This window comes from Paramisgurnus dabryanus, chromosome 3, assembly GCF_030506205.2.
Source record: "Paramisgurnus dabryanus chromosome 3, PD_genome_1.1, whole genome shotgun sequence".
Lineage (NCBI taxonomy): Eukaryota > Metazoa > Chordata > Actinopteri > Cypriniformes > Cobitidae > Paramisgurnus > Paramisgurnus dabryanus.
The window spans coordinates 40,935,590-40,959,284 of NC_133339.1; the positions used below are offsets into that span (position 1 = coordinate 40,935,590).

At 37.1% G+C, this 23,695-nt stretch overlaps 2 protein-coding genes and 1 pseudogene across 2 annotated transcripts in view; 1 reads left to right on the top strand and 2 right to left on the bottom strand.

The window, feature by feature from the left end:
- The window catches only part of tbcd (tubulin folding cofactor D), a 41,142-nt gene extending 25,815 nt beyond the window's left edge, over positions 1-15,327 (bottom strand). Inside the window, exons 1-14 of the mRNA XM_065242490.2 lie at positions 14,813-15,327; positions 14,651-14,701; positions 14,435-14,532; positions 14,257-14,358; positions 13,252-13,398; positions 11,507-11,562; positions 10,463-10,595; positions 9,189-9,234; positions 8,975-9,107; positions 8,649-8,791; positions 6,925-6,985; positions 6,694-6,768; positions 6,516-6,610; positions 1,677-1,833 (exon numbers count right to left, since the gene is read on the bottom strand). Coding sequence (XP_065098562.2) covers positions 1,677-1,833; positions 6,516-6,610; positions 6,694-6,768; positions 6,925-6,985; positions 8,649-8,791; positions 8,975-9,107; positions 9,189-9,234; positions 10,463-10,595; positions 11,507-11,562; positions 13,252-13,398; positions 14,257-14,358; positions 14,435-14,532; positions 14,651-14,701; positions 14,813-14,972 — 1,457 coding nt within the window. The 5' untranslated portion in view covers positions 14,973-15,327. The remainder of the gene's footprint in view (positions 1-1,676; positions 1,834-6,515; positions 6,611-6,693; positions 6,769-6,924; positions 6,986-8,648; positions 8,792-8,974; positions 9,108-9,188; positions 9,235-10,462; positions 10,596-11,506; positions 11,563-13,251; positions 13,399-14,256; positions 14,359-14,434; positions 14,533-14,650; positions 14,702-14,812) is intronic.
- znf750 (zinc finger protein 750) lies at positions 1,912-5,934 on the top strand. The gene is made up of 3 exons (XM_065263113.2): positions 1,912-2,597; positions 3,627-4,905; positions 5,029-5,934. Exons 2-3 carry the CDS (start codon positions 3,671-3,673, stop codon positions 5,624-5,626), a joined length of 1,833 nt encoding a protein of 610 aa, XP_065119185.1. The 5' UTR covers positions 1,912-2,597; positions 3,627-3,670; the 3' UTR covers positions 5,627-5,934.
- A 1,887-nt stretch (positions 15,328-17,214) lies between the features above and the next one.
- Positions 17,215-20,916, bottom strand: LOC135774873 (uncharacterized; annotated as a pseudogene).
- Between the last annotated feature and the right edge of the window lie 2,779 nt (positions 20,917-23,695).

Consider the following 23,695-nt stretch of genomic DNA (forward strand, 5'->3'; position numbering starts at 1 on the left):
CGTTTTAAGAGATTTATAATACAAGAATTAACCTCCCTCCTTTATACAGTACTCGAGGTTTTGATAAACAAGAAAAATATGTCCCCATAGAGTGCATAAAAGAACATGGTGCAGCTCATTGTGATGAAATGTTCACGCTTTTAGCAAGGATGCACTTTGAGACAGTGAATAAAGGTCTTCGGATTTTGGCACATATAGCACACGAATAAGTGATGACTTAAAACGAAACCCATTCACAGTATGTGGGCTGCCAGTGTCGCTAATCAAATCCCCCAGTCTAACCTCACTTCAACTGTATTTTCATTGGAGAGAGAAAGTGTAACCGTAAGGTCAACAGAGCCACCCAAGTTGAGCTGTATTTTTCACCAGTCACTGACTTGAGATCAGCTCTAACTGTAGTTTGGTGGAAAGAGCTTTTTTTCTGCTGGAAAGCTTCCAAAGTTCACATCAAACTTTTATATAAACAGAGGCATACAGGAGTCATTATTATCCCTGGTTGGGAAAGAATACATTTTTCTATAATCATAATTTATTTCGCCATCTAAGCTTGATGTATAAGCCTGCTTCATAAGAAATGCATTGAGTTGGAGTATTTAAAACAATAAATAAGACTACGTTTGTGTTTTTTTTACTGTAAAAATGGTGCTGGGGTGTTGTGGGTGGTTGCTAGCTGGCTGCACACTGGCCCAAGTCAATAGTGGCTATGCTGAGTCTCTAAAACACTGCGGTCTACACTGCAAAAAATGACTTTCTTACTTAGTATTTTTGTCTTGTTTTCAGTAGAAACATCTAAAAATTCTTAAATCAAGATGTATTTACTTGATGAGCAAAATGACCTTAGAAAATAATACAAGATTTTAAACAACAAATATACAATTTAAGTGAATTTGTGCTTAAAACAAGCAAAAATATCTGCCAATGGGGTGAGAAAATTTTACTTGAATTAAGTGTTTAAGAAAAAAGAAATCTTATTTCACAATTTTTTTTCTCACCCCATTGGCAGATAATTTTGCTTGTTTTAAGGATAATTTCACTTAAATTGTATATCATTTGTCTTAAAACTAGACTTATTTACTTAGGTCATTTTGCTCATCAAGAAAAAACTTTAAAAAAAATTTTTTTTTTACATATTTCTATTGAAAACAAGACAAAAATACTAAGTAAGAAAGTCATTTTTTGCAGTGTACAAATCTAGTTTTGCAACTTTATCCATCTACCAGGAAAAACTATTTACATTTTCTTAGTATTTTTGTCTTGTTTTCAGTTAAAATATCTAAAAATTCTTAAATAAGATGTTTTTTCTTGATGAACAAAACGACCCAAGAAAATAAGTCTAGTTTTAAGACCAAAAATATCAAATTTAAGGGATTTTGTGCATAAAACAAGCAAAAAAATCTGCCAATGGTATAAGCAAAAAAAATCTTGAAAGTTTTTCTTAAACACTAAATTCAAGAAAAAAAATCAAGAAAAGTGTGCTTACCCCATTGGCAGATTTTTTTGCTTGTTTTATGCACAAAATTACATATTACAATTTAATTTGTATTAATAAAATGTGCTTTAACGGGCACCTCAAAGACCCTGTGCAGGCACCATGTTGGAGACCACTGGTTTAACGGATAGCATAAATGAAATGTATTATGTAAAGTGTAGTTGGTGAATAAGTTTTGCGATCTTACCTTGCAATCTGGTTAACATAAGGCTCAAGTTCACTTGGTTCGTAGGCACGAGCAAAAGCCCAGCATACATAGCAGGCTGCATCACGGACGTTTGAGCCCAGACTGCAGGCTCCCCTTTTCTCATCAAATGTTAGAGCCTTTACAATCAGTGGCACCACTGTTGGAGTAAAACAAATTAAATATCAGGCAACCAAAAATCATTCATTTAAATACACATTTGCATGCTATAACACTAAGTGTGATGATACTTTAGGAACGCTATAATGACACAGAACAAGCTTGGATTTTATTTAGTTTATGATTCATGCTATACATGTATTCAAACCCTAACACTAAGATTAGTGTACATAACTGTATTTGTTGTCATGTGCATATCTGTGTTTTGCCGTTTTACATCAAGTGTAGCTGTAGCACACATTTGGCTTCATGCAAATCTCCCTGGTTTGTCTTCAGTATCTCCACACCCCTCTGACAAACCTCCTCAAACCTGCTTTACACCTAACTATACCACTCCTGGGCTAATTCAACCATTTAGCAAACAAAAAAAGGCATAAACAGAACTGTCTGCTTCTAGTCCATGTGGCTTTTCTTTAGCAGGTGAGACGGGAGGCAAACTAGCAACGTATCGTGGCTCGGGGCTTCCCTAATATCAGGCGCATTGATGCTGCCTCAGGGCTCTACTGCTTGGGCATAGACTCCACCCCAGAGAGAGTCACCACCTCAGACAAAAAGAGATAGACTCATCAGACTTATCAGAAACCAGTCAGACAGAACACCTAACCAGGCGGACGCCCGCGTTCAGAGAAAACCACATCGGCCAGACTGTCCCACTCAGGGACAGCCATACTTTCAAGGAGGTCACCTGTGGACATACATCAAACGACGAACATCCAGCATCCAGAACGTCGAATCGGACGACAGGTAATCCCGCGCCAAAGCTTAATAGCATTAATGATATACCTACAGCTTACTGACATGCTTTAGCACCTGTAACTGCTTCTGTATTTAACATGTGTTTATGATGAAGAACTGAAGAACTGTCTACAGATGCACCTGTTATGGTACATCTGGTAGAATACACTATTTTTATATATTTCACCAGATGTCGTTTTACTAATTATGTTTAAAAAAAATACAATTAAAATCCATAATTGAAAGTTTCATAGTATGTTAATATTTTAAAATACTTAGTAATCTAAAGAAAGATGTTTAAAAAGACGAAAATTAAGAAATGCTTAAAAATGTAGAAAAAGAGATTGCACAATACAAAAATTTCCTTTTATTTTGTGCCTTGGGGAGGGAGTGGTTTCATATGAAACATGCGAAGCAAAACCTGAGCCACCACTTCTTGCGACAGCACGTGACAAGCAGGTTCCTTAAGGTGGAGTCACTTTCAGCAGAACTTGCTTGGCAAACTATTTCTCAGATCTGCTGCCTAATACAAACCTTCAGGCCTCAAAATCTTTGCAAACTTACCGGACCATCATGGATCAGCATTGAAGTGAGAAATTATAGCATGAAGCCCTGAAATGTAACAAATTCCTTCCAACTCTGATGCAATAAATCCAATTGGCTTCTAATGTTATAATACAGATAAGCTGTATTTGAATAACTTTAGTAGCTTCTTTAGTTTGCAGTGCAAGTAAGATCAACTATGTCTAGTCTAAAGTTTGTATCCTGCAGGTGAGGTCATGGGAAACAGGTGTATGTGGTTTCCCACGCCATCAGGTTTTGATAAGGGGGAGCATGTTTCTACAGGCTTATGCTGCCTTCAGACGTGCAGCACATTATGCTAACACACATGCCAAGAAGCAACACAAAAAATGCCAGTTGAAGAATGTGCCTGTGCATACTTTTCATTACCATCATGTGTTATTAGTGAGCGAATAAATAGAAGCAGTGCTCTAGGGTGTGACAGAATTATTCATTGCCTTTTCTGCTTTCAAACAGGGCTGACAAACAACGCTAAACTGGCATCAGAAAACGGCGCCAGGATGGACACTCTCCAGGGGAGAAAACCAAAGAAACCCCATTACATTCCTCGACCACCCGGCAAACCTTTCAAGTATCAGTGCTTCCAATGTCCGTTCACCTGCAACATCAAATCTCATCTCTTCAACCACATGAAATACAACCTGTGCAAGAACTCCATCTCATTGGTGTCTCAACGTATGGAGCAGACAGGAAAAACGCCTAGAGCTTCCCAGCGTAACCTTCCATTCAATCAAAACACTAAAGAACGGCCACTAGAGGATGAAACCGACAAATATCTGGAGAAGACCAATGCCGACAACAATGATCAAGCAGAAATGGGTAAAGAAACAAAAGACAAGCCTGAAAGTCCTACCAAAGAAGTCACTAAGACTGTTCTTGAACCAGTTAGTGAGACCAGAGACAAAAGTTCAGCTGTGGACATTCAACAGAACAAACTATCTTCAGCTTTCTCACCGGTTACGCGATTGTGTGAAAGCGAAGCTCCACCACTGCCTCTGCAAAAGGATGATCAATCAGCATCATCTATTTCTCAGTTCTACCACCAAATGGCACCCTGGGTTCAACCCACTTCCACAACACCCCTTCTTTCTTTAATGCCGGACTATTCTCCCTATATGGTAACAGAGCGCCCCCTGCATTCCCTCTATGCACCCTACTCCCTAAACCAACCAAGCACTACAGCTTACCAACTTACATCTCGAGAGACCCAAAGACCCCTGGTTCCATCACCTCTGGTCCCACCCAGTGCATCCCTTCTCCACCCATATCACTACAGATATGGGCATCCTATTACTCCCGGCCCACCGCTACCCCTCAGCCTCTATCAACACCCTGAACTACCCATGTCCCTACAGAGGTCCAGGTATTTTCCTTTGGATGTGTATAGCCACAGGTTTTATCCCAGAGAGTATGGAGGGCACCTGGCCCCTCCATCACATTCTGACTCTTACAGTAGGATTGATGACAGAGTTATCCAGGAGCACAGTGGAGACAAGGGTACTCGCCAAAGTCCTTTAGCAGGCTGTGCTGCATCTGGGTCTCCAGACAGGCCCAGTGCTGCAGGTGTCACCCAGCGTGTCCCTGTTACACTCCGGAACGCTTCCAATGGGCAGACAATTTCAATCGGGCAATCACAGCATGTTATGCAAGGACCAGCACCAACCACAGCAACCAACAACTTACCCCAGAAACAATGTGGACAACCTCAAGAGAATACACTACCAACTACTGAGAGGTAAGTAAAGCTTATGCAAAACAACACAATGCCAAACACTTAAAAAAGCATAGCAGGACAAAATGTGGTTAGATTTCTAAATTATTATAAAATAACATTGGAACATTGTCTTCTTTTTTTCAGAAATGAATTGCAAACCACAATTTCAGCAAGCAGTTACAATTCATCAGACAAGGAGGACGACGAAATGGAGGAGGATGAGCCAGGACCCCTTAACTTGTCAAAGAAAGACCAGCCCCCATCCAGAAACATCCTAAACCATTATCCTGACCAAAATCTCCACTCGGATTCAGAAAGTGGACAAGAGGAGGCACCACTCAACCTATGCCTAAGGGTACCGACCAAGAACCTTCGCAATACCACAGGCCTTGAAACTCCAAGAAAAGAAACCATCCCAAATTCTGAAGTATCCATAGAACAAGATCTAGACTCTTGTGACCAGAGGCACTCAGCAGCCTTTGCTCTGTGCCAACTTGCAAGCTCAAGGGACATTATCAAAGAATCCCCTGTTGGCCAACAAGAAACGACTAAGGACGAGAACAGCCGATGCACTCCTTCCCCAGACAACCATCCAGCCAAGGACACTCCAGACACGGCCAAAGAAAGCACTCGAGCACTGGGACAAAAACGAGCAAAAAGCAGACCTCTGAGACACACTACCAAGAGAGCAAGGGTAACAGAACCAGTCAGGACTCAAAGAAAAAGGTCGCAAAACTGTTAATTTTAAAGTGTGAACACCTCCGATTCATAAAGCTGACAAAGAGCTTTGAATGAAAGACCGATAGTAGAGACTTTACAGGATGATGAGATGAACTACACTGTATACATCAATTACTACTGTACAGTATTTTTATCTGTACAACTTATTGAGTGTTTAATGTAAATATTTTCTATTATAAGTATTCTGCACTGACTTGACTTTACAGATTATACACTTTGTTCGCTTTGACAGACTTCGAAAATCATGCAACTGAGCATTTAAAGGAACTTGGTGGTGGCATTTTAAATAAAGAAGCTTGTCAAACCAGGTATTTGAATAGTGTTTGCATAAAGTGTATCTGATGTTTGCTTATGTGTGTTTGAAACTGTGCATGGTATAACAGGAATTTGTGAAACGTTATACTATATTATAACTGGTAGGTAATATTAATGTCAGTAGTTAAAGGATGCCAAAATATGTCTGAGATTAAGACAAATCAACACATTTGCGATTATCTGTGTACATTTACAAAAAAGTTCAGTTTGGTGTTCAAACTCATATGAATTTGCTTCACATGCCTAACAACAAAATACACTTTTTACGATATCTTTCAGTCCATAAAATGGAATACTAATAGAGGTTGAAAACATTGTAATGACACTGAGCCAAGAAATGAGCAGGAACCAATTGTTTGACATGTGGGCATGTTTGATTTGGGCTCTGTATGCATTGAGTATTGGAATCTTTTCTTTTCTTTGTATTGATAATAACAATAGACAAGCTAAAAATATATTTTTTTGACTTCCGCAGAAAGGAAAGTCGTACAATGTTGAAGCACCAAAGAGGGAAATTAAAATATATAAAAAAATTTGGGTGCACTTAAATGGTTAAAGAGAGCATGCAAACCAACCATTAGACAGACGTGAAGGAAGCAGCAGTCCTCTCCGGCCCAGCTCTGCAAGAGCCAGGCAGCCACCATGCCAGGCATTATCTGTTTCCTGGAAACTGTACCATGTAATTATAAACACAATGCCATGGAAGAAACACCATTAAGCTAACTTGAGTCAGATCGATATAGCGTAACATACCTGAAGCACTCCAACACAGATTCAACCACTTCATCTGCAAGCTCTTTAGGAAGCCTACCGGTCACTCTTCCAATCCTGCAGGTGTTGGGAAAAAAAGGCAAGAATAATATACATTTTGTACTTTCATCAAGGTGATGATGTGTTGGCTTTTATACTATTTGCTATTTATACAGTTATAGTTTATACAGTAAATTATCTAAACTGGCCCAGATACAAAAACTTTTTCCTCACCCCTTGGCAGAAGACCACCGCACTATTGTCTCTTTGTCTTTCAGTCCCATCAACAGTTGCTCTGCAAAATAGCAGTATATGAGAGCATTTATTAATATATTTATTACACAGCTCATTGGAATGCTTGATTCTGATTGGCCAGTCGCGACATTTGCAGGTTTGTTATTCCCAGATAACAGCTACTCAAAACAAAATGCAAATAATTTTGACAGGAACAGCTTAATATAGCACAAAAATTTAATATAAATGTTTTTAAATAACATGACATTATATTTGACAAATGATTAAACCAAATAGAGTGTTCGTGACATTTGAACGTATTGTCGTTTGTCTAAAACCTGAAAATAGATGGGTTTCCTCACAAAAGGTCTGCATGTGTTAACAATGACCATATAAATGTTCCTTAGCTTACTTATGAGGAAATAGGCGTGTAATAAGTGGGATAATGTTCAGCCAGCTGGCTGTTATCGCAAAATAAGTCCAGACAGTGTGATCACACTGCAAAAAAATGACTCTTACTTGGTATTTTTTTTCTTGTTTTCAAAAAAATCTAAAAATTCTTAAATTAAGATAACTTTTCTTGATGATCAAAATGAACTTAAAAAAGTAATTTTTTTAGACAAAAAATATAAACTTTAAGTAAATTACTGCTTAAAAAGAGCAAAAAAAAAGTTTTTTGCTTCTTTTAAGCACAAATTCACTTAAATTTGATATTTTTTGTCTAAAAACTACTTATTTTCCTAGGTCATTTTGCACATCAAGAAAATACAAGAACAAGACAAAAATACTACACTGCAAAAAATAATTTTCAAGAAAAAATAATTCTTAGTATTTTTGTCTTGTTTTCAGTAAAAATATCTAAAAATTATTAAATTAAGATGCTTTTTCTTGATTAACAAAACGACCCAAGAAAATAAGTCTAGTTTTAGACAAAAAATATCAAATTTAAGTGATTTTGTGAACAAAACAAGCAAAAAAATCTGGCAATGGAGTAAGCACATTTTTCTTGAATTTAGTGTTTAAGAAAAATTTTCAAGATTTTTTGCTTACCCCGTTGGCAGATTTTTTGCTTGTTTTATGCACAAAATCACTAAATTTTTTATATTTTTGGTCTAAAAACTAGACTTATTTTCCTAGCTCATTTTGCACATCAAGAAAATACAAGAACAAGACAAAAATACTACTTTAAAAAATGATTTTCAAGAAAAAAATTATTTGTATTTATGTCTTGTTTTCAGTAGAAATATCTAAAAATTCTTAAATTAAGATGCTTTTTCTTGATGAGCAAACGAAAGTAGCTTTTAGACAAAAAATATTAAATTTAAATGATTTTGAGTTTAAAACAAGCAAAAAAAAATCTGCCAATGGGGTAAGCAAATTTCTTTCTTGATTTTTTTCTTGAATTTAGTGTTTGAGAAAATTTTTCAAGATTTTTTGCTTACCCCATTGGCAGATTTTGTTTGTTTGTTTAATGCAAAAAATCACTTAAATGTAATATTTTTGGTCTAAAACTAGCCTTTTTTTAGCCAAGAGTTCAGTTTGCTAAGAAAAAGCATCTTAATTTAGGATTTTGTTTTCATGAAAATTATTTTTTGCAGTGTAAGAAAGTTGTTTTTTGCAGTTCAGGCCTCGATGCGAAGTTGCGATAACAAACGGCTGCCTATAGATTATCCCTTACTTATGAAAACAATAAAGGCACATAAAATGTGTACTTTGATTCTTACCAATGACATTCTCAACCTCCTCAGGTACATCATCGTCTTCATCATGACTGACAGATGCCAGATTAGGTTTTGTCGCCTCTACACTCTCTGTTACAGCAGACTGGGCCAGGTTCACTGCAAGTGACCGACATCCTCTCTGGTATCTGAATGCCAAAGTAAATGCTTACAATTTTTAATTTGGATGACAATTTATTTATGATTTTCTTCAATTTCAACCGGTTTCATCAAATCATCCTCAAAAAAGAAAAGGACATTTGACAATCTCTTTATGACAAATATACAAAAAGTATAAACAATGCAGTCTGTCTCATTGTTGAGCACATTACCTCCATTTGGCTAAACGTGGTTTTTGAAATGTCAGGCCCAGTCTCTGGATAACTTTTACTCCCAGTTTGCGTAATGTGGCCTGGTTACTCTCAACTATTTTCTTCGTGTTCAAGCAGTGAAACACAGAGGGGGCTGCAGAGAGAAGAATTAGGGGACAGGTTAAAATTGGAGACATTCAGACCTGTGAATATTTTTTCTTTGACTTATACACACCATACTGCAGGAAGTCATCACGTTTCCCATGCTTGAAGAGCTGGGCCTGATAATAAAAAGGTGATTTGATTAGAATGATAATATGATTCCTCAAAACTGCTTTACCTATGCGCCATAAAAAAATATCAACGTTAACCACTTTGCAATCTGTCTTTTCTAAAAGCTGGCTTCGGTTAATGTCAGCAGAAGCCTCTTGTAATGAGTAAGTTTGAATGTGCACCTAACAGGTTCCTGCATACTGCCTTGTGGCACATAAAGTGTACACACAATATGCAAATTAGCCTCCTTTATGGCAGGTTTAGCACTTTAGGCACTTCAAGCACACAGAGCCAGTTTTAAGGGCCTCGGGGAACAAAGACGAGCTTTACAAAAGTTTAAAAACAACAAGAGTGTTTCATACAATCTCGGGTTGTTTTTATTAAATTACAACAAATGCAAATATATGTTTTTACATGCATGAGTACAGATAAACTGTAGTTCAACTAGAACAGTTTCTAAACATTTATTTATGTTTGTTCAAATGAACAAACTTACTATGACAGAAACAACGCGCTAATGAATCAATCATTACAAAGAAAACACGAAATGCAATTTTAAACAAACGCATATACTATATAAATAAAAAGTAGGGTTGCAACTAACAATTATTCTTTCGATTAATTGACTAATTGGATAAAAACGTTTACTCAATTAGATTCTCTCATTATAGCTAAATAAGGCACTATGTGTAGAAGTGCTTTTAAAGCCACTATATTAGTTTTACTAATATAATCTTTATTTATTTGATATTTTAAGCTTTAAATAAAAAAGTTTGTGCAGTTTTTAACAAGCTGGTCACACAGTGAGAAAAGGCGTCTGATAAATGTGCAGCTCGTGTTGTATGAGCGCCTGACTTTAATTATAAGACGGCGGTGTGGGAACATATGACGTCACAGACCAACTTGGTTGACAACTTATTTAATTATTGATGAGTATTGAGTGGTTGCAGCCCTAAAAAAGCATTTAAAAAGTATACCAAAAAGGATCACAGAGAGAAAGACAAACACCTATCAAACCCAACACAACAACAAACTCTTCCTGAGGCAATACAAATACACTTTGATGGTATCACGCCTGTTTTTTTAGGCAGCATAACTTCCGTACAATGGCCAAGCTGTGTGATAAAAGTATGCAACACCATGCATGTTGTATTTGACTATGGGTTTTGTGTCAACAGTCTGAGGCAAATTATTTTGTGAAACGTGACAGAAAATGAAAGAGGATTTGGCGCTTACTAGTGACTGTAAAGCTCCATCGAGAGCCACGGTTCCCTCCATGGTCAGCTCACTGGCCTGTGAGATAGTGGTCAGACAGTGGTCCAGAAAATTCCCCAAATGCTTCTGCTTCACATCTGGACGGGTCACAAACCTATTGCAACAATGCAGATTTAAAGGGATAGTTCACCCAAAAATGAAAACTGTTTAATCAAAAACAAAACAGAAAATCAAGCAAGTTTGTGAGCCCCATTCACTTCCATAGTAGAAAAAAAAACTGTTTGACTATGAACATTCCTTAGAATATCTTCAAAAATGTATACATGTAACAACACAAGAATGAGAAAATTATGACAGAATTTTTTATATTTGGGTGAACTATCCCTTTAAAGCAGGAGTGGGGAACCCTGGGTCCAACCCTAATCAAACACACCTGCATTTCATTTCCAAGTAATCCTAAAGACTTTAATTCAATTTTTCAGGTGTGTTTAATTAGGGTTGGAACTAAACTCTGCAGGACAATGGCCCTCCAGGACCAGGGTTCCCCACCCCTGCTTTAAAGTAACCTACAAGTGTTAACACAGCGCCCTCTACTGCTCAGAAAGTGAAACTGACATTACAAACACTACTATTAGTTTTAGGACTAATACGGTGTAAACAGAATATTAAAAATTTACCAGATTTTGCTTTAAAGATTTAAATGTGGCATATAGGTTAATATTTATGCTTTTATTTTACTGTAATTTGGTTTAAAAGGACAACTTCTGTCATGTCAACCAAATAGCCATTGCAGCAAAATATATTCAAATGTTTATAGCAAGAAAAATACTGTAAATCAAATACTGAAAATAATGCCATGTTTGTCCTCTCTAACAAAATAGATACACTAAATAATTATATTTTTATAAAAAATTATTTTTGATCGGTTTAAGGAAACTTAAAAGGCAAACTTTAAAAACAATTAATCATCCCATAATCACACAATGTTGCTTGATTTGATAATACAAATATTCAATGTATCACCCAGTATATAACACAAATAGCAACAAAAAAACAACAACTTACTTTGCCACGAGTACAGCTGCAGCATCTCGAGATTTGTCACTGACTTTGAGAAATGACTGCAAATAACATTCAAAATTTAGACAATCATAACAAAAGTTCACCTGCGTGAGGTGACCAGCCTTTGTCTTGTTACCAAATCTTATTGTATTTTTGTTCGTGTTAATACTATTTAGCATTAGCATGGTGTTTTGTCAATAATATAATCAATACAGTGACAAGAATCACCACAAATGACCATTCGTATGTGATCTTTTTAAATGAATTAATTATTATGTTTATAAGTTATTAATTATAAGTATGATTTATACTTTTTTTATACAATGTACTGCAGATTTTTGTGACTTCAAATAGTCAAATAAAGAATTCAGGTGTATTGAATATCACTTCAAATCTTATTTCTAAGTTAAATGCAGTAAAAGACTGTCAAATTAGCAAATATTAAAAAAAAAAATTGCAGTTAGTTATAGAAACATGCATCAAACAAACTCAACAGACATTTTAATGGTAATGTAACAAATATGAATATATAGATAAAAACTCAAACCAAGTGTTGTACAAACAGATTAAACAGACCTATCCATTATAAATATTAAAGTACTACAGTAATTACTACAGTTTATCACTTTACTAAGTTAATAATACAAAACACTACTGTCTAAAATCTAGTGCTGCCACCATGTGTTGACATTGTAAAATTGCATGACTTGCTGGGTGACAAAGTATATTTGACCTTAAAGGCAGGGTGCATGATTTTTGAAAAACACTTTGAAAAAGGGAGTCGGGCCAAGTACCAAAAAACACTTGTAGCCAATCAGCAGTAAGGGGCGTGTCTACTAACTGACATCATTGCCTCGGTTGCGTATGTGTGGGGCGGGTCTATCAAAAGAAGGTCCAGACTCTATTGGGGTAGGGGCGAGTTTGTTTAGGTAATTTCAAATATCAACATTTGTTTTCAGAGATCATGCACCCCGCCTTTAAATAATACATTTTTATACTCTACTTTCACTTTGACACTTGCTAATCTCAGGAGACAGTATCACCTCAGTGAGAAACACTGTCACTTAATAAAAGCAGCAAACAGGAAATCTGCAACCCTATAACAGCGATAATATCATAATACATCATAATTTTATGTTGCGTTTTTTTCATTTCCCCAATATTTTTCATCATTGCATAAGTTACATTTTGAGAATGTGCTTTATACTAGAAGTTTATTTTACATTATTTAACAATTAATCTTCTATTCCCACTATTATCAGAGACAGACAAGCTGCAGTGCCCAGTGAGATGGCATGATGATTGACAGGACCATGACCATGAGGAAAAAGCACTTAACAACACTGCTGTCTAACCAAAAACTTTTCTTATTAACATTTTTCCTTTATTTAATCCTCTTTTAATCTATTATGAGATACAGTCCTAAAGAAATCCTTGCTGTCTGTGCTTGTGCAAGTACCTAGGCTTATAATTGCTGTGTTGTCTTTCTTGTACTCTGTGTCTTGTTCAGGGTGTCTTGATTTTAAATAATAAATTCAACTTGTAGCCCTGTATGTTTTTGCATCTTTTTTGCATGCTTTCACTCAGGACATTCTTAGGGAATGAACATTCCAGTGCACTGGAAGAATTTTGTAAATCAGACACCCTTTAAAATGGACGCCTGCCTGATCAGCACCCTAACTACTGATCATGAGAGTTGATTGAGACGCACCCCTAAAGTTAATGTGTGGTCTGTGTCTATGTGTTACCTTAGCAACAGACATGATACGATCCATGACAGACTCTCTGTTGATCCCGGGGTCAGTCGACAAGTGGCCATCCAGACGGGACAGGTCAAAGGGAATGAGGCATGTCATGGAGAGCCACAGGAGGAGTATGTAGCGGGTTTCCCAGGTCTAATAAAAACATGCAATAACTGATTAGATGACACAACATTTCGTCTTTAAGATCAGAGTTATGTATCTCTGAAATTTAAGCCACAATATGTCACTGCTAGACATCACCATACAAAACAAAGTTGCAGTTTGATGACACAATGAAAAAGCGTGGAATTATGGGAGCCGACTGGAAATCAGTCTGGCGGGATCCACAAATCATGTTCATGGATGATGTAATTAAATATTTTTTATCTGATGGCATGCTAGATGCTACGATTCTACTTCAGCAATCGAAGCTGCCCAGATCAATCACCGTATGACACCTCATGAGAGCTACTTGATAAAATACTGCTTTTAATGTCACACGATGACCGGTCTGCACATTGCTGCATGAAGTCAAACACATCTATGATTTCCACTGCAATAAAAGCAGAAACCAAGGATAATGCGAACATGACACTATTTGAAAGACAACCCTATGAACAGGGAGGGTGTGCTTGTTAAACTGCTAATTTTCTAGATTCAAACACTGTTGAAAACACTTGTACATGTTAATGTACACATCTGAACAAAATATATAACATGTAGGAGTGGTTTCCCAGACAGGGCTTACCATAGTCCCAGATTAAAATGCATGTTTTAGCTGCCTTAATTTAAAAACACCTTGCACTGACATATCTTAACATGCATCAATGCCAAGATGCACATCAGGATTGTTTTTTGAAAGGTTTGTTTGTAAACCATGTCCAGGAAACTGGCCCATAATGTCTTTAACCAAAATGTACAAATGTATGATATGATTTTAAGAACTACAAATGAATCAAGTTCATTGAAAAGCCTATAAGCAGTTATGGTAAGCATGTGTAGCTAACTCACTTCAGTGTCCTTTGGGTCCTGTCTGCATAAGAGGTCCAGCACTGGTTGAACATCTGACACCTCATGAGGGAAAAACTGCATGAAGACCTTGTAGCCTCTGACCTACAAGAGCACCGGCATTCAGTCACAAACTCTTAATTCAAATATAAGACACTTGGAGAACTGTGCGTGGTCTTGCCTTAGAGATGACATAGATAAATTTGAAACAGATATGGACCAGAAGAGGTGGCGACTTCTCACTGCGGATCATCTCCAAAAGCATGCTCAGCATCCACTCTGCACGACAATAAATACAATGCTGTCATCAGTGTGCAATCACAGAGATCATCCATGATGTCCATCACATCATACATGATACATGACATCTAGTTTTAATGACTAAAAATCCTCTTACCTAAGTGACGGTCCAAAAGATGTGGCTGCTCCTGGTAGCGGTCCATCATAACTGCACAAATTACGACACAAGCACGCGTGCTTTAAAAACAGACAGCTATTTCCTATAACAAGTTAATTGTATGTGTGTGTTGTATGGTGTGTGTGTATAAGAGACTTATACCAATGAATTTCTCGACGGTGATCTCTCTGGTGACCGTGTCGTGATAAATGTCAGGCAGACTGCTGATGAGAGCTCGCACTTCAGCGCTCTCACCGAACTCAGACAGCACACAGGTCTGAGCCATCACATCTGAATCCTCGCCATTACAAACACCTTCCATCTCTTAAATCTGATCTATAAACACGGGACGTATAAATGTAATGTCTGCGGTATTATATGGATCTTACAGATGGATTAACAAGCGGTAACGGTACGTTGAAAGGTTTGTTTTTAGCGTCACGAGTAAAAGATACGACTAATTCAACCTTACGATGCTGTTACACCCATAGATATGGTTACACCGAATTATACGAGTACTTTCTTTAGACTTCTACACATTACTGTCAAATAAACGCTACAATTCACTGTGTGTCTGTTCCTCAAAACTGGATAACTACAGCAGAAACAAAAGCTCATAAACTAATGCACATGACGCAGTTCAGTGTTGTGTTGTGATGTCCATTGAACGGCGCAATGCTGATGACGTCTGACGGAAAGCCATAAGGGTCAAAATGATAATAAAAAAGGAAACGAGACTGCAAATGCGAAACTCTGGTGCTTTTCTTGAAACAGTCACTAGGTGGCGCGGCCGCAATTTTGGGGTGAAAATTTCAACTTGACAAAACCATAGATACACAGACAGAATCATAGATATGCCCAAAGATACATTCTTGAAAATGAAATTCTTGAAAATGGGGAAACTTTTAAGTAAAAATAACTAAATTAACTTGATATTTACACAAATATTTCCATTTACTCATCATTCTTTACTTAGAAAACAGTTCACTTAACGTATAATGCTGTTGAAACAGCTCCAATTTTTCTATTTACTTTATGCATACTTTTAATAATTACAATGCATTTTAAGTAATGTTAAACATTTTGTATGTTTTTAGGTAAAAGCTACATATCATAATAGATAGTTTTTTTTTTTACTTTTTACAGTGTATTTCTTAGATTCAAGCCATCTTATGGGTTTGGTGGTGAGTGATACAGTATGTGCACATTTTCAGGTTGCCTTAATAATACACTGTATAAATTAGCTGTAGTTATGCAGCTGTTTGCCAGTAACTTACTGTCGATATAAATCTATGTTATTTACTGGCAACCGTTTGTTCAAAGTTAAATAAACATTAAACATTGTCTTTACAGAATAAAAATATAAAATAACAGCCTCATGCAAAGCATTTTGGAAACCAGAAATCCTCATCAACCTTTTTCTGTTTTTTCCTTCAGATTTTGTTTCCCAGAATGTTTTGCACGAGGCTGTTTCTGTAGTTTTATTCTGTAAAGATAAAGACTTGTTTATTTTTATATCTAGAATGTAAATATATTCACTTCAAAAACTGTCTTTCTTACTTACCATCTTTGTCTTGTTTTCAGTATAAATATTCAAAAATCCATGAATCAAGAATACATTTCTTGATGAGAAAAAATGACCTAAAAATAGTTTTTGGACAAAAAACTTGAACTTGAGAATAAGTTAACTTTTTTATCAAACAATTTAATTCAAGAAAAAGAATGTCACCTCATTGGCAAATATTTTTGCTTGCACAAATTCACTTAAATTGTATATTTTTTGTCTAAAAACTAAACTTGTTTTCTTAGGTCATTTTGCTCATCAAGAAAATACATCTTTTTTTTATATTTCTACTGAAAATAAGACAAAAATAATAAGAAAGTTTTTTTTCCTTTTTGCAGTGTTTTGTCTTTATTCATTTTTTTGTTATATGTGAAATAATGTGTTAAAATTGTGTGAATTTCTATTCCTCCCACAGTTTGGGCTGGGAGACCATGGAGAGAACATGTGGGACCCAGGGTTTGTTTAGCAGCATTTTTCCTGACATCAGGGTTTACCCTCTATTGTGTTTGTGAGCACTTTTAAAAACTTACATTTTTGACAAAAAGTGAATATTTAAGACTATCATCACCAACAGTGGCTTGCAATTTTCTTAAGAACCACCACAGGGTATTTGTGTATTATTGTCCCAAATTGTTTCAAAGCTGATATATTGATTTTTCTATAAACATTGTAATCTTACATTTTCATTACAATTACTGGATACACTTTTGCAGAATAAACTATTTTTGTAATCTGGATACTGTTACTATAGTTAGAAAATGTAAATAAAGTAGAAACCCAGAGCATTAATTTGCTCTCCACTTCTCCCTGTAATGCCATAAAATCTTCCTGACTTCACATCAAGTTTCACAGGCTGTCCTATCTGCTCACACATTACTGAGTAGGTTGCATTTTGACCATAACGTTTTGCAACTTCAAATACCAAACCAGCGACTCTGTTGTTCTCAGCATTTGGCCACACCGTTGCATTGAGGATTTTATCATCTTCTTCAAAGATAATTTATTTTTCTATATTTCCTTTCTTTGTACCAAAGGCAATCATCTTTCCATCATGGAACATCAACTGCATTGTGCACAATGGCTTATCCTGAGGATCACAGAAAATGTATGAAATGTTAGTTTTAATTTAATTTAATTTAATTTAATTTACAGACCTTGCCATAAGAAATGTTGATCTTCTGAACAGTGTTTTCATAACTATTAATAAAGGAGAATGGATCACCCCCAGACCCACCAACAATCACAGGCGAATCTGAAAAAGCAAACAAAAATACACAATGAGAAAATAAAAAAAGATCAAACATGTGACCCAGTCTGTTAAAACCCAGCTAAAGTTTTATATATTTTTTATTTACTGATTAATTTACCAGGCTTTTTACAGTAACACACTGCCAACACTGATGCCAGGTAGTTACTTTAAAAACATCAAGCTACAGTACAACAACATCTGTCAGGTTTATTATCTTATTAACACAACTTCATCAACACTGTTTCAATGTCACTGCACTCATATAGAGACTGAGCAGTGTAATAAACCTGACCGCCGTTGTTATAGCTTTCTCAGGGTTCCCACACCTTGGTTAACTTCAAATTCAAGGACCTTTCAAGGACTTTCCAGATCCAATACCCTCAAATTCAAGGAATAAATGTGGGAACACATTTCAAGTGACAGCAATGTGAGTTACCTTTTAAGATAGATTGTTGCAGTTCCCTTTGGAGGGAACAAGCGCTGCGTCACTGCAGTGACACTTTGGGCACCCCTCCTGGGGTGTGTGCATCTGAGTGTATACATCAAATTCAACCAATGGTGAGGCTTAACAACAAAGACAGGGTGACAAGGAAGTATCTGAAATATTGCCAACAGGGAAGCAGGAAGTATGGCAAGGGAGACACAGCGTCTCGTTCCCTTCGCAGCGAACAACAGTTACATATGTAACCAGAGACGTTTTCATTTGTCAAAAACTATGCAAAAAAGCATTCTGGTATGAATCAACATTGGCATACAGAAGATATAAGCATTTAAAGCAAACAGTTTAGCATGTGTGCTTAAAAAGTTTAGAATTTTTATGATATTATCCTACACTACACAGGGAATAATATGGATTTTTTCCAGAAAACTTCTTGCATAAAATAGATTGAAGCACTTTCTGTGACCTATATCTATGCTTGTATATTTTCAAAAACTTCCCAGTGCCTTGAATTTTCCCCCCAGATTCACAAACTTTCAAGGATATCAAGGACCCGTGGGAACCATGCCTTCTGTTTTTACAGTAACTAGATGGCAACAGTGTTGGCAGTATGTTCTCTACATTAGTGCACTCTAATTAATGTAAATAACATTCTGTAAAATATATACCCTAAAATATTTAATATTGTTTAAGTAAGGTCATGTCAAAGATTAAAATAAACTTTGATGGATAAAATGTCCCGATTAGATTATGCAACTTAACAGACAGTATCACAAATAAAAATAATGTTTGAAGAATTTTTTTAATAGTACATTTGCAACAAATGTACAGATCATATTTACCTAGAGAAAGATGGACAGTATTACTGGCTTCACTCACTCCCACTTTACTCACTGTCCTGTAACGGAATAAGTACTGCTTTCCAGACTCCAATCCAGTCAGAGTAAAGTTTTCATCAGTTGTGTTTTTGACAACCCACTATTCCGTCTCTTCTGGTTTAACCACCTTGTATTCTACTCTGAACTGCACTCTTTCTCCTAATGGGATTTTCTGCAGAGTAATGGACACTGTGTTTCCCTGGACATTCACTATGAATTAGGGGTGGCTTGGACACTAAAGGCTGAAATTGTTTGTCAGTCCGTTTGCCTTGTTTATACAGGTAGATGGATGAGCCTGGACTGGAGGAATCATAGATGGCAGAAATAATGAAGCACATTCTCTTATCATGTTTATTGGCCTCTGAGAAGCTTCTGAAAAGAGATAAGTTCTCTCTCATCTTTGCAATGGAATCTGGATCTTCAAGCCACTTTGTGATAGATACAGACCGCAAGAATGTAGTTTCCCATCTAACTTGTGAAACGCATCAGATTTCAGGAATCTTTCCAGGTTTGAGAGATATGGGTCTTCATACTTTAGAGATGTAAAGTTCAAAGACACCACTACATCAATGTCAGGATTAAGGAGGATGTTCTAGACAAAATAACTATTGCGGGACAAGTACAATTACTGGACATTTTATGTGAATGCTTTGCTAAAGAAGAATGTCTTAAGTTTAGATTTACGAACGCGTGCTAAGTGATATAAACTGTGACTTGTTCAGGTTTTTTATTATTATTTTTATTTATTTATTTTCTCTGTTGCATTCAGTGCTTTCTTCCAGAAACAACGGACCATATGTCAGCTCCAAATCAGTTCATATCACTTAGTTTATATCACTTTGCACATCGTTCGTGGCTCGACTTGTCGAGTCTGTTTTTCAAGATGTCTGCTGTCTGAATACGCGTAATGTGCTGTCTTATAGCTTCTTATTAAACTGTTTGTACAATTACAAAGTTCTCAATGCTACGGTTTGCATGTAAGGACCCTCATTATGCTACTGTGGTAGTGTGAGGCTATTTTGAGCCTTGTTATTGGTATTAACTAGCGATTTACTTGTACTTACTCTTTGCCCCATATATAGCGCTATACGCTAATCTGTTTTTATTGATAAAAAACTCTTTACATTCGATTCTCATGAAAACGCATCCCAGAGAACGATCTACTCTGTTACCATGTGTTAATTACCCCTAGATTCATTTTTCACCGGAGTTGTCCTTTAATCAAAATAATATGAAAATCAATCAATAAAATGGGCAACCAGTTTTTGGAAGGAGAGGAGATCTCTGTCTCCCTCTTTAAATGACCTGTATGAATGGATTTTATTCCCTATCAAATTAAGGTCTAATGGACAGTAGAGATGTTAGTTAAAGGGTTAGATATGATATTATGAAAGAAAAAAGCACTAAAAAAGACCAATAACCTTGATTATTAACCTATTGACACAGTATACACCATTTCCCCATGATATATGTACTTACAAGGCATTTGCCCACCGGCAACTATAGTTGCCGCTTGGACTTTTGACTAAGTATATAAAAAACTATAGATCTCTTGTAAGATTTGTTTTGTTTGGATGACTCTAGAGACCATCATGATTATGTAGATACATAAATGTCAACCAATAATTTTTGTTAGTAAAATGAAAATTACTTTCTTTGGGAGGATTTGCCTTCCCCATGTTTCTTGGAAGAAGAGGTAAGAAGTTGACAGCCTCATGTGACAAGAAGGAGATAAATAAGTTTTATTTTCTTTTTAAATCCTTTATTTGGTTGTTAGCTTGCATGTCATTGAGAAATAAAACATGGATAACATCAAAGAAATTCTTAAAAAAAGGAAAATGACAACTATGCACTGTGGCAACTATAGTTGCCGGTGGGCTTAAATGGGTTAATGTCACTGAAAACATTTATCTGTGCTTTTCTGATCAGGTCATTGCATCTCCTCTCTGCTTCTCCCAGCTTCTCCATTACAGCTTCAATGTAGGCCACCAGACTTGTGCTGATTTCTCTCACCAGCCGAGCTGCTGTTGTGTCTAACAGAGATAGAGGATAGAGCCAGACTTTTATTGGAACCCCACTCTCGTTATTCTTCTTCAGCAAGGTGGGGAGCTGCTTGTACACCTGCAGGGCCTCCATGTATGTGGTGGGGTTCTGCTCAAGATCTATATATTTTACCGCTCCTCTTTCAGGAGCTCTGCTAAAAACAGGTCTTTTTGGCCTGTAATAAGTAATATTCATAAGCCACTCTTCTGATTGGCTGGTTGTTTTATAAGATATTATGTTAAAACGTGTGGCCTCCCAAAGACTTTAACGTTACAAAACAACATGTAAGCACCCAGTTACCAACATGTTAGCATCACGTTAGCGTTGCATAACTGTTTACACTGAGTATGTTTACATGCACAGAATAAGCGGATAACTATCAAAAATCTGCTTATTACAGAAAACTGTTTACATGCGTTTACACGCAAATCAGTAAGCCGGCTATGCAGACAACTGCGTTTACATGGGACTTGAAGAATTATCAGTTTTCTCGCAGGCAGTGACGTCACCACCTCTAGTACACAATAGTCGATCAAAAAGTCAACGACATATCTGTCTTAAGATGTACTGTTGTATCTCTCCTCGTGTCTGCAGAACCTGTAAATGTAACATTAGCTTTTTGTTGTGTTCTGTACTTACCTTATTGATGCATTACTCCTGCCGCAGGGTGGCGATGTAGAGAAGCATATGATATGTGATGCCTGTAAAAAGGGAGAAAAAAGAGTAAAGGAAAAACTGATCGTCATAGTGGCTGCTGTGTCATGTTTGTTGCTCTTTTCTAAACATAACAAGTGGCGACGAGGATGTTAGGATGGCTTTACTTTCCCTACAACCTCCTACAGCGTTCCTGGAGTGCCCAGGTGAACCGAAACTTTCCTTTGATGCATGGGAAAAGTTGTTTGCTAATTACTTGCTTGCTATCGGTGGCGAAGAGTTTTCGACCGAGCGGAAAAGAGCGCTGCTAATACATTGTTTAGGAACAGAAGGACAACGAATCTACAATACACTGCCTCTTACCGCTGATACTTACGACGGGTCCCTACAAGCGCTGAAACAATTCTTTTCTCCGAAGCTGAATGTTGTCTCCGAGAGATATCGCTTCAGACAACGTGCTCAAGCCGTGGGCGAGTCCACTGATCATTACGTCGCATCACTCCGTGAGTTAGTGAAAACATGTGCATTTGGAAATATTGAGCATGAAATGATTCGAGATCAGATTGTGGAAAAAACGTGCATGCCCAGAATTCGCGAAAGACTGCTATTAGAGCCGGATTTAACCCTTGAAAAGACGCTGACTATTGCTAGACAAATTGAAGCTGCAGTTGCAGACGCTAAAGTAATTGCTGAAGGAGATTCAAAGCAAATAGCAGTAATTCAAAAGTATGAAAAGACACGGATGCACAACAATAAACCAAGGTTCAAACCAAAAGAGGATAAACGTGTGAAAGGACATCAGCATTGTTACCGTTGTGGATCTGCTAACCACCTGGCCAATGATAAATCCTGCCCTGCTAAAGACTACAAATGTAGAACATGCGGGAAAGTCGGACATTTCTCAAAAGTGTGCAAGACTGCAACAAAGTCAGTAAACGAAGTATCCTTACCTGAAGTAACAGTACTCTGCGTGAATGACTGCCATACTGATGATGGAGCTCCAGTCGGTACTTTTACTATTGCTACGTCCACATCTCCTATACAGACCTGCACTGTTAAGATGATGGTAGACACGGGGTCTGGAGCATCGATCCTGCCGGAGTATATATTCAAAGAATAATTCAGTTCATGTAATCTGTATGCACCAAAAGTGAAACTGCTGACCTATTCAAAGGAAAACATACCCTTGTATGGATATGTGAAACTGAAGGTGACATACTATGGAAAGACGGCAGATGGTGAGTTTAACATTGTACAATCTGGAACACCTCTCATTGGACGTGACTTATGCAAAGCACTGGACATTGAAATTAAAGGTGGACGTTTAATTGAACCTGCTACACACTGTGCATTGCTGCAACCATCAGACACTACACATACTTCAGCTACCAGTTCTGTTTCCATACCTACCGTTGTTGGATATGGGTGCGCAAAAAACTTCATACACAGAGTGAAAATTCGTCCTGAAGTTAAGCCGGTACAGCAAAAACTCAGACATTTACCTCTGTCTGTGCGAGCAGCAGTATCAGACGAACTTAAAGTGCTAGAAGAGAATGGCATAATTGAGAAAATTGATTCATCTGAGTGGGTTTCTCCCATTGTGGTTACCAAACGAAAGAACAACACCATTCGTATGTGCGTCGACCTACGTGAACCAAACAAAGCTGTCGTACAAGATAGTCATCCGTTACCGCTGATCGAAGATTTACTGGCTGAGCTACATGGATCTGTGATGTTTTCCTCGCTTGACCTCAAAAATGCATATTACCAAGTTCCACTACATGAGGAGAGCAGAGGACTAACTGCTTTTATCACACATGAAGGCCTTTACCATTTCTGTAGGGTACCATATGGACTTTGTTCAGCTCCGTCTGCTTTTCAACGAATGATGACAATGATTTTGAAAGGACTTGATGGTGTTCAATGTTACTTGGATGATGTGATTGTTCATGGTGTGTCTGAAGCCAACCATAATGCAAACCTCAAAGCTGTTCTGAAAAGGATTAATGAAGCTGGTCTACAACTGAATGCAGACAAGTGTAAGTTCAACTTGACGACACTAAGCTTTCTTGGGTACAAACTTTCAGTTGACGGCTTACATCCAGATGACGCCCATACCAATGCAATTACGAATGCACCCCCTCCTACTGATGCAGCTACGTTAAGATAATTTTTGGGTCTCAGTGCCTGGTACAGCAAGTTTGTTCCTGCTTACGCT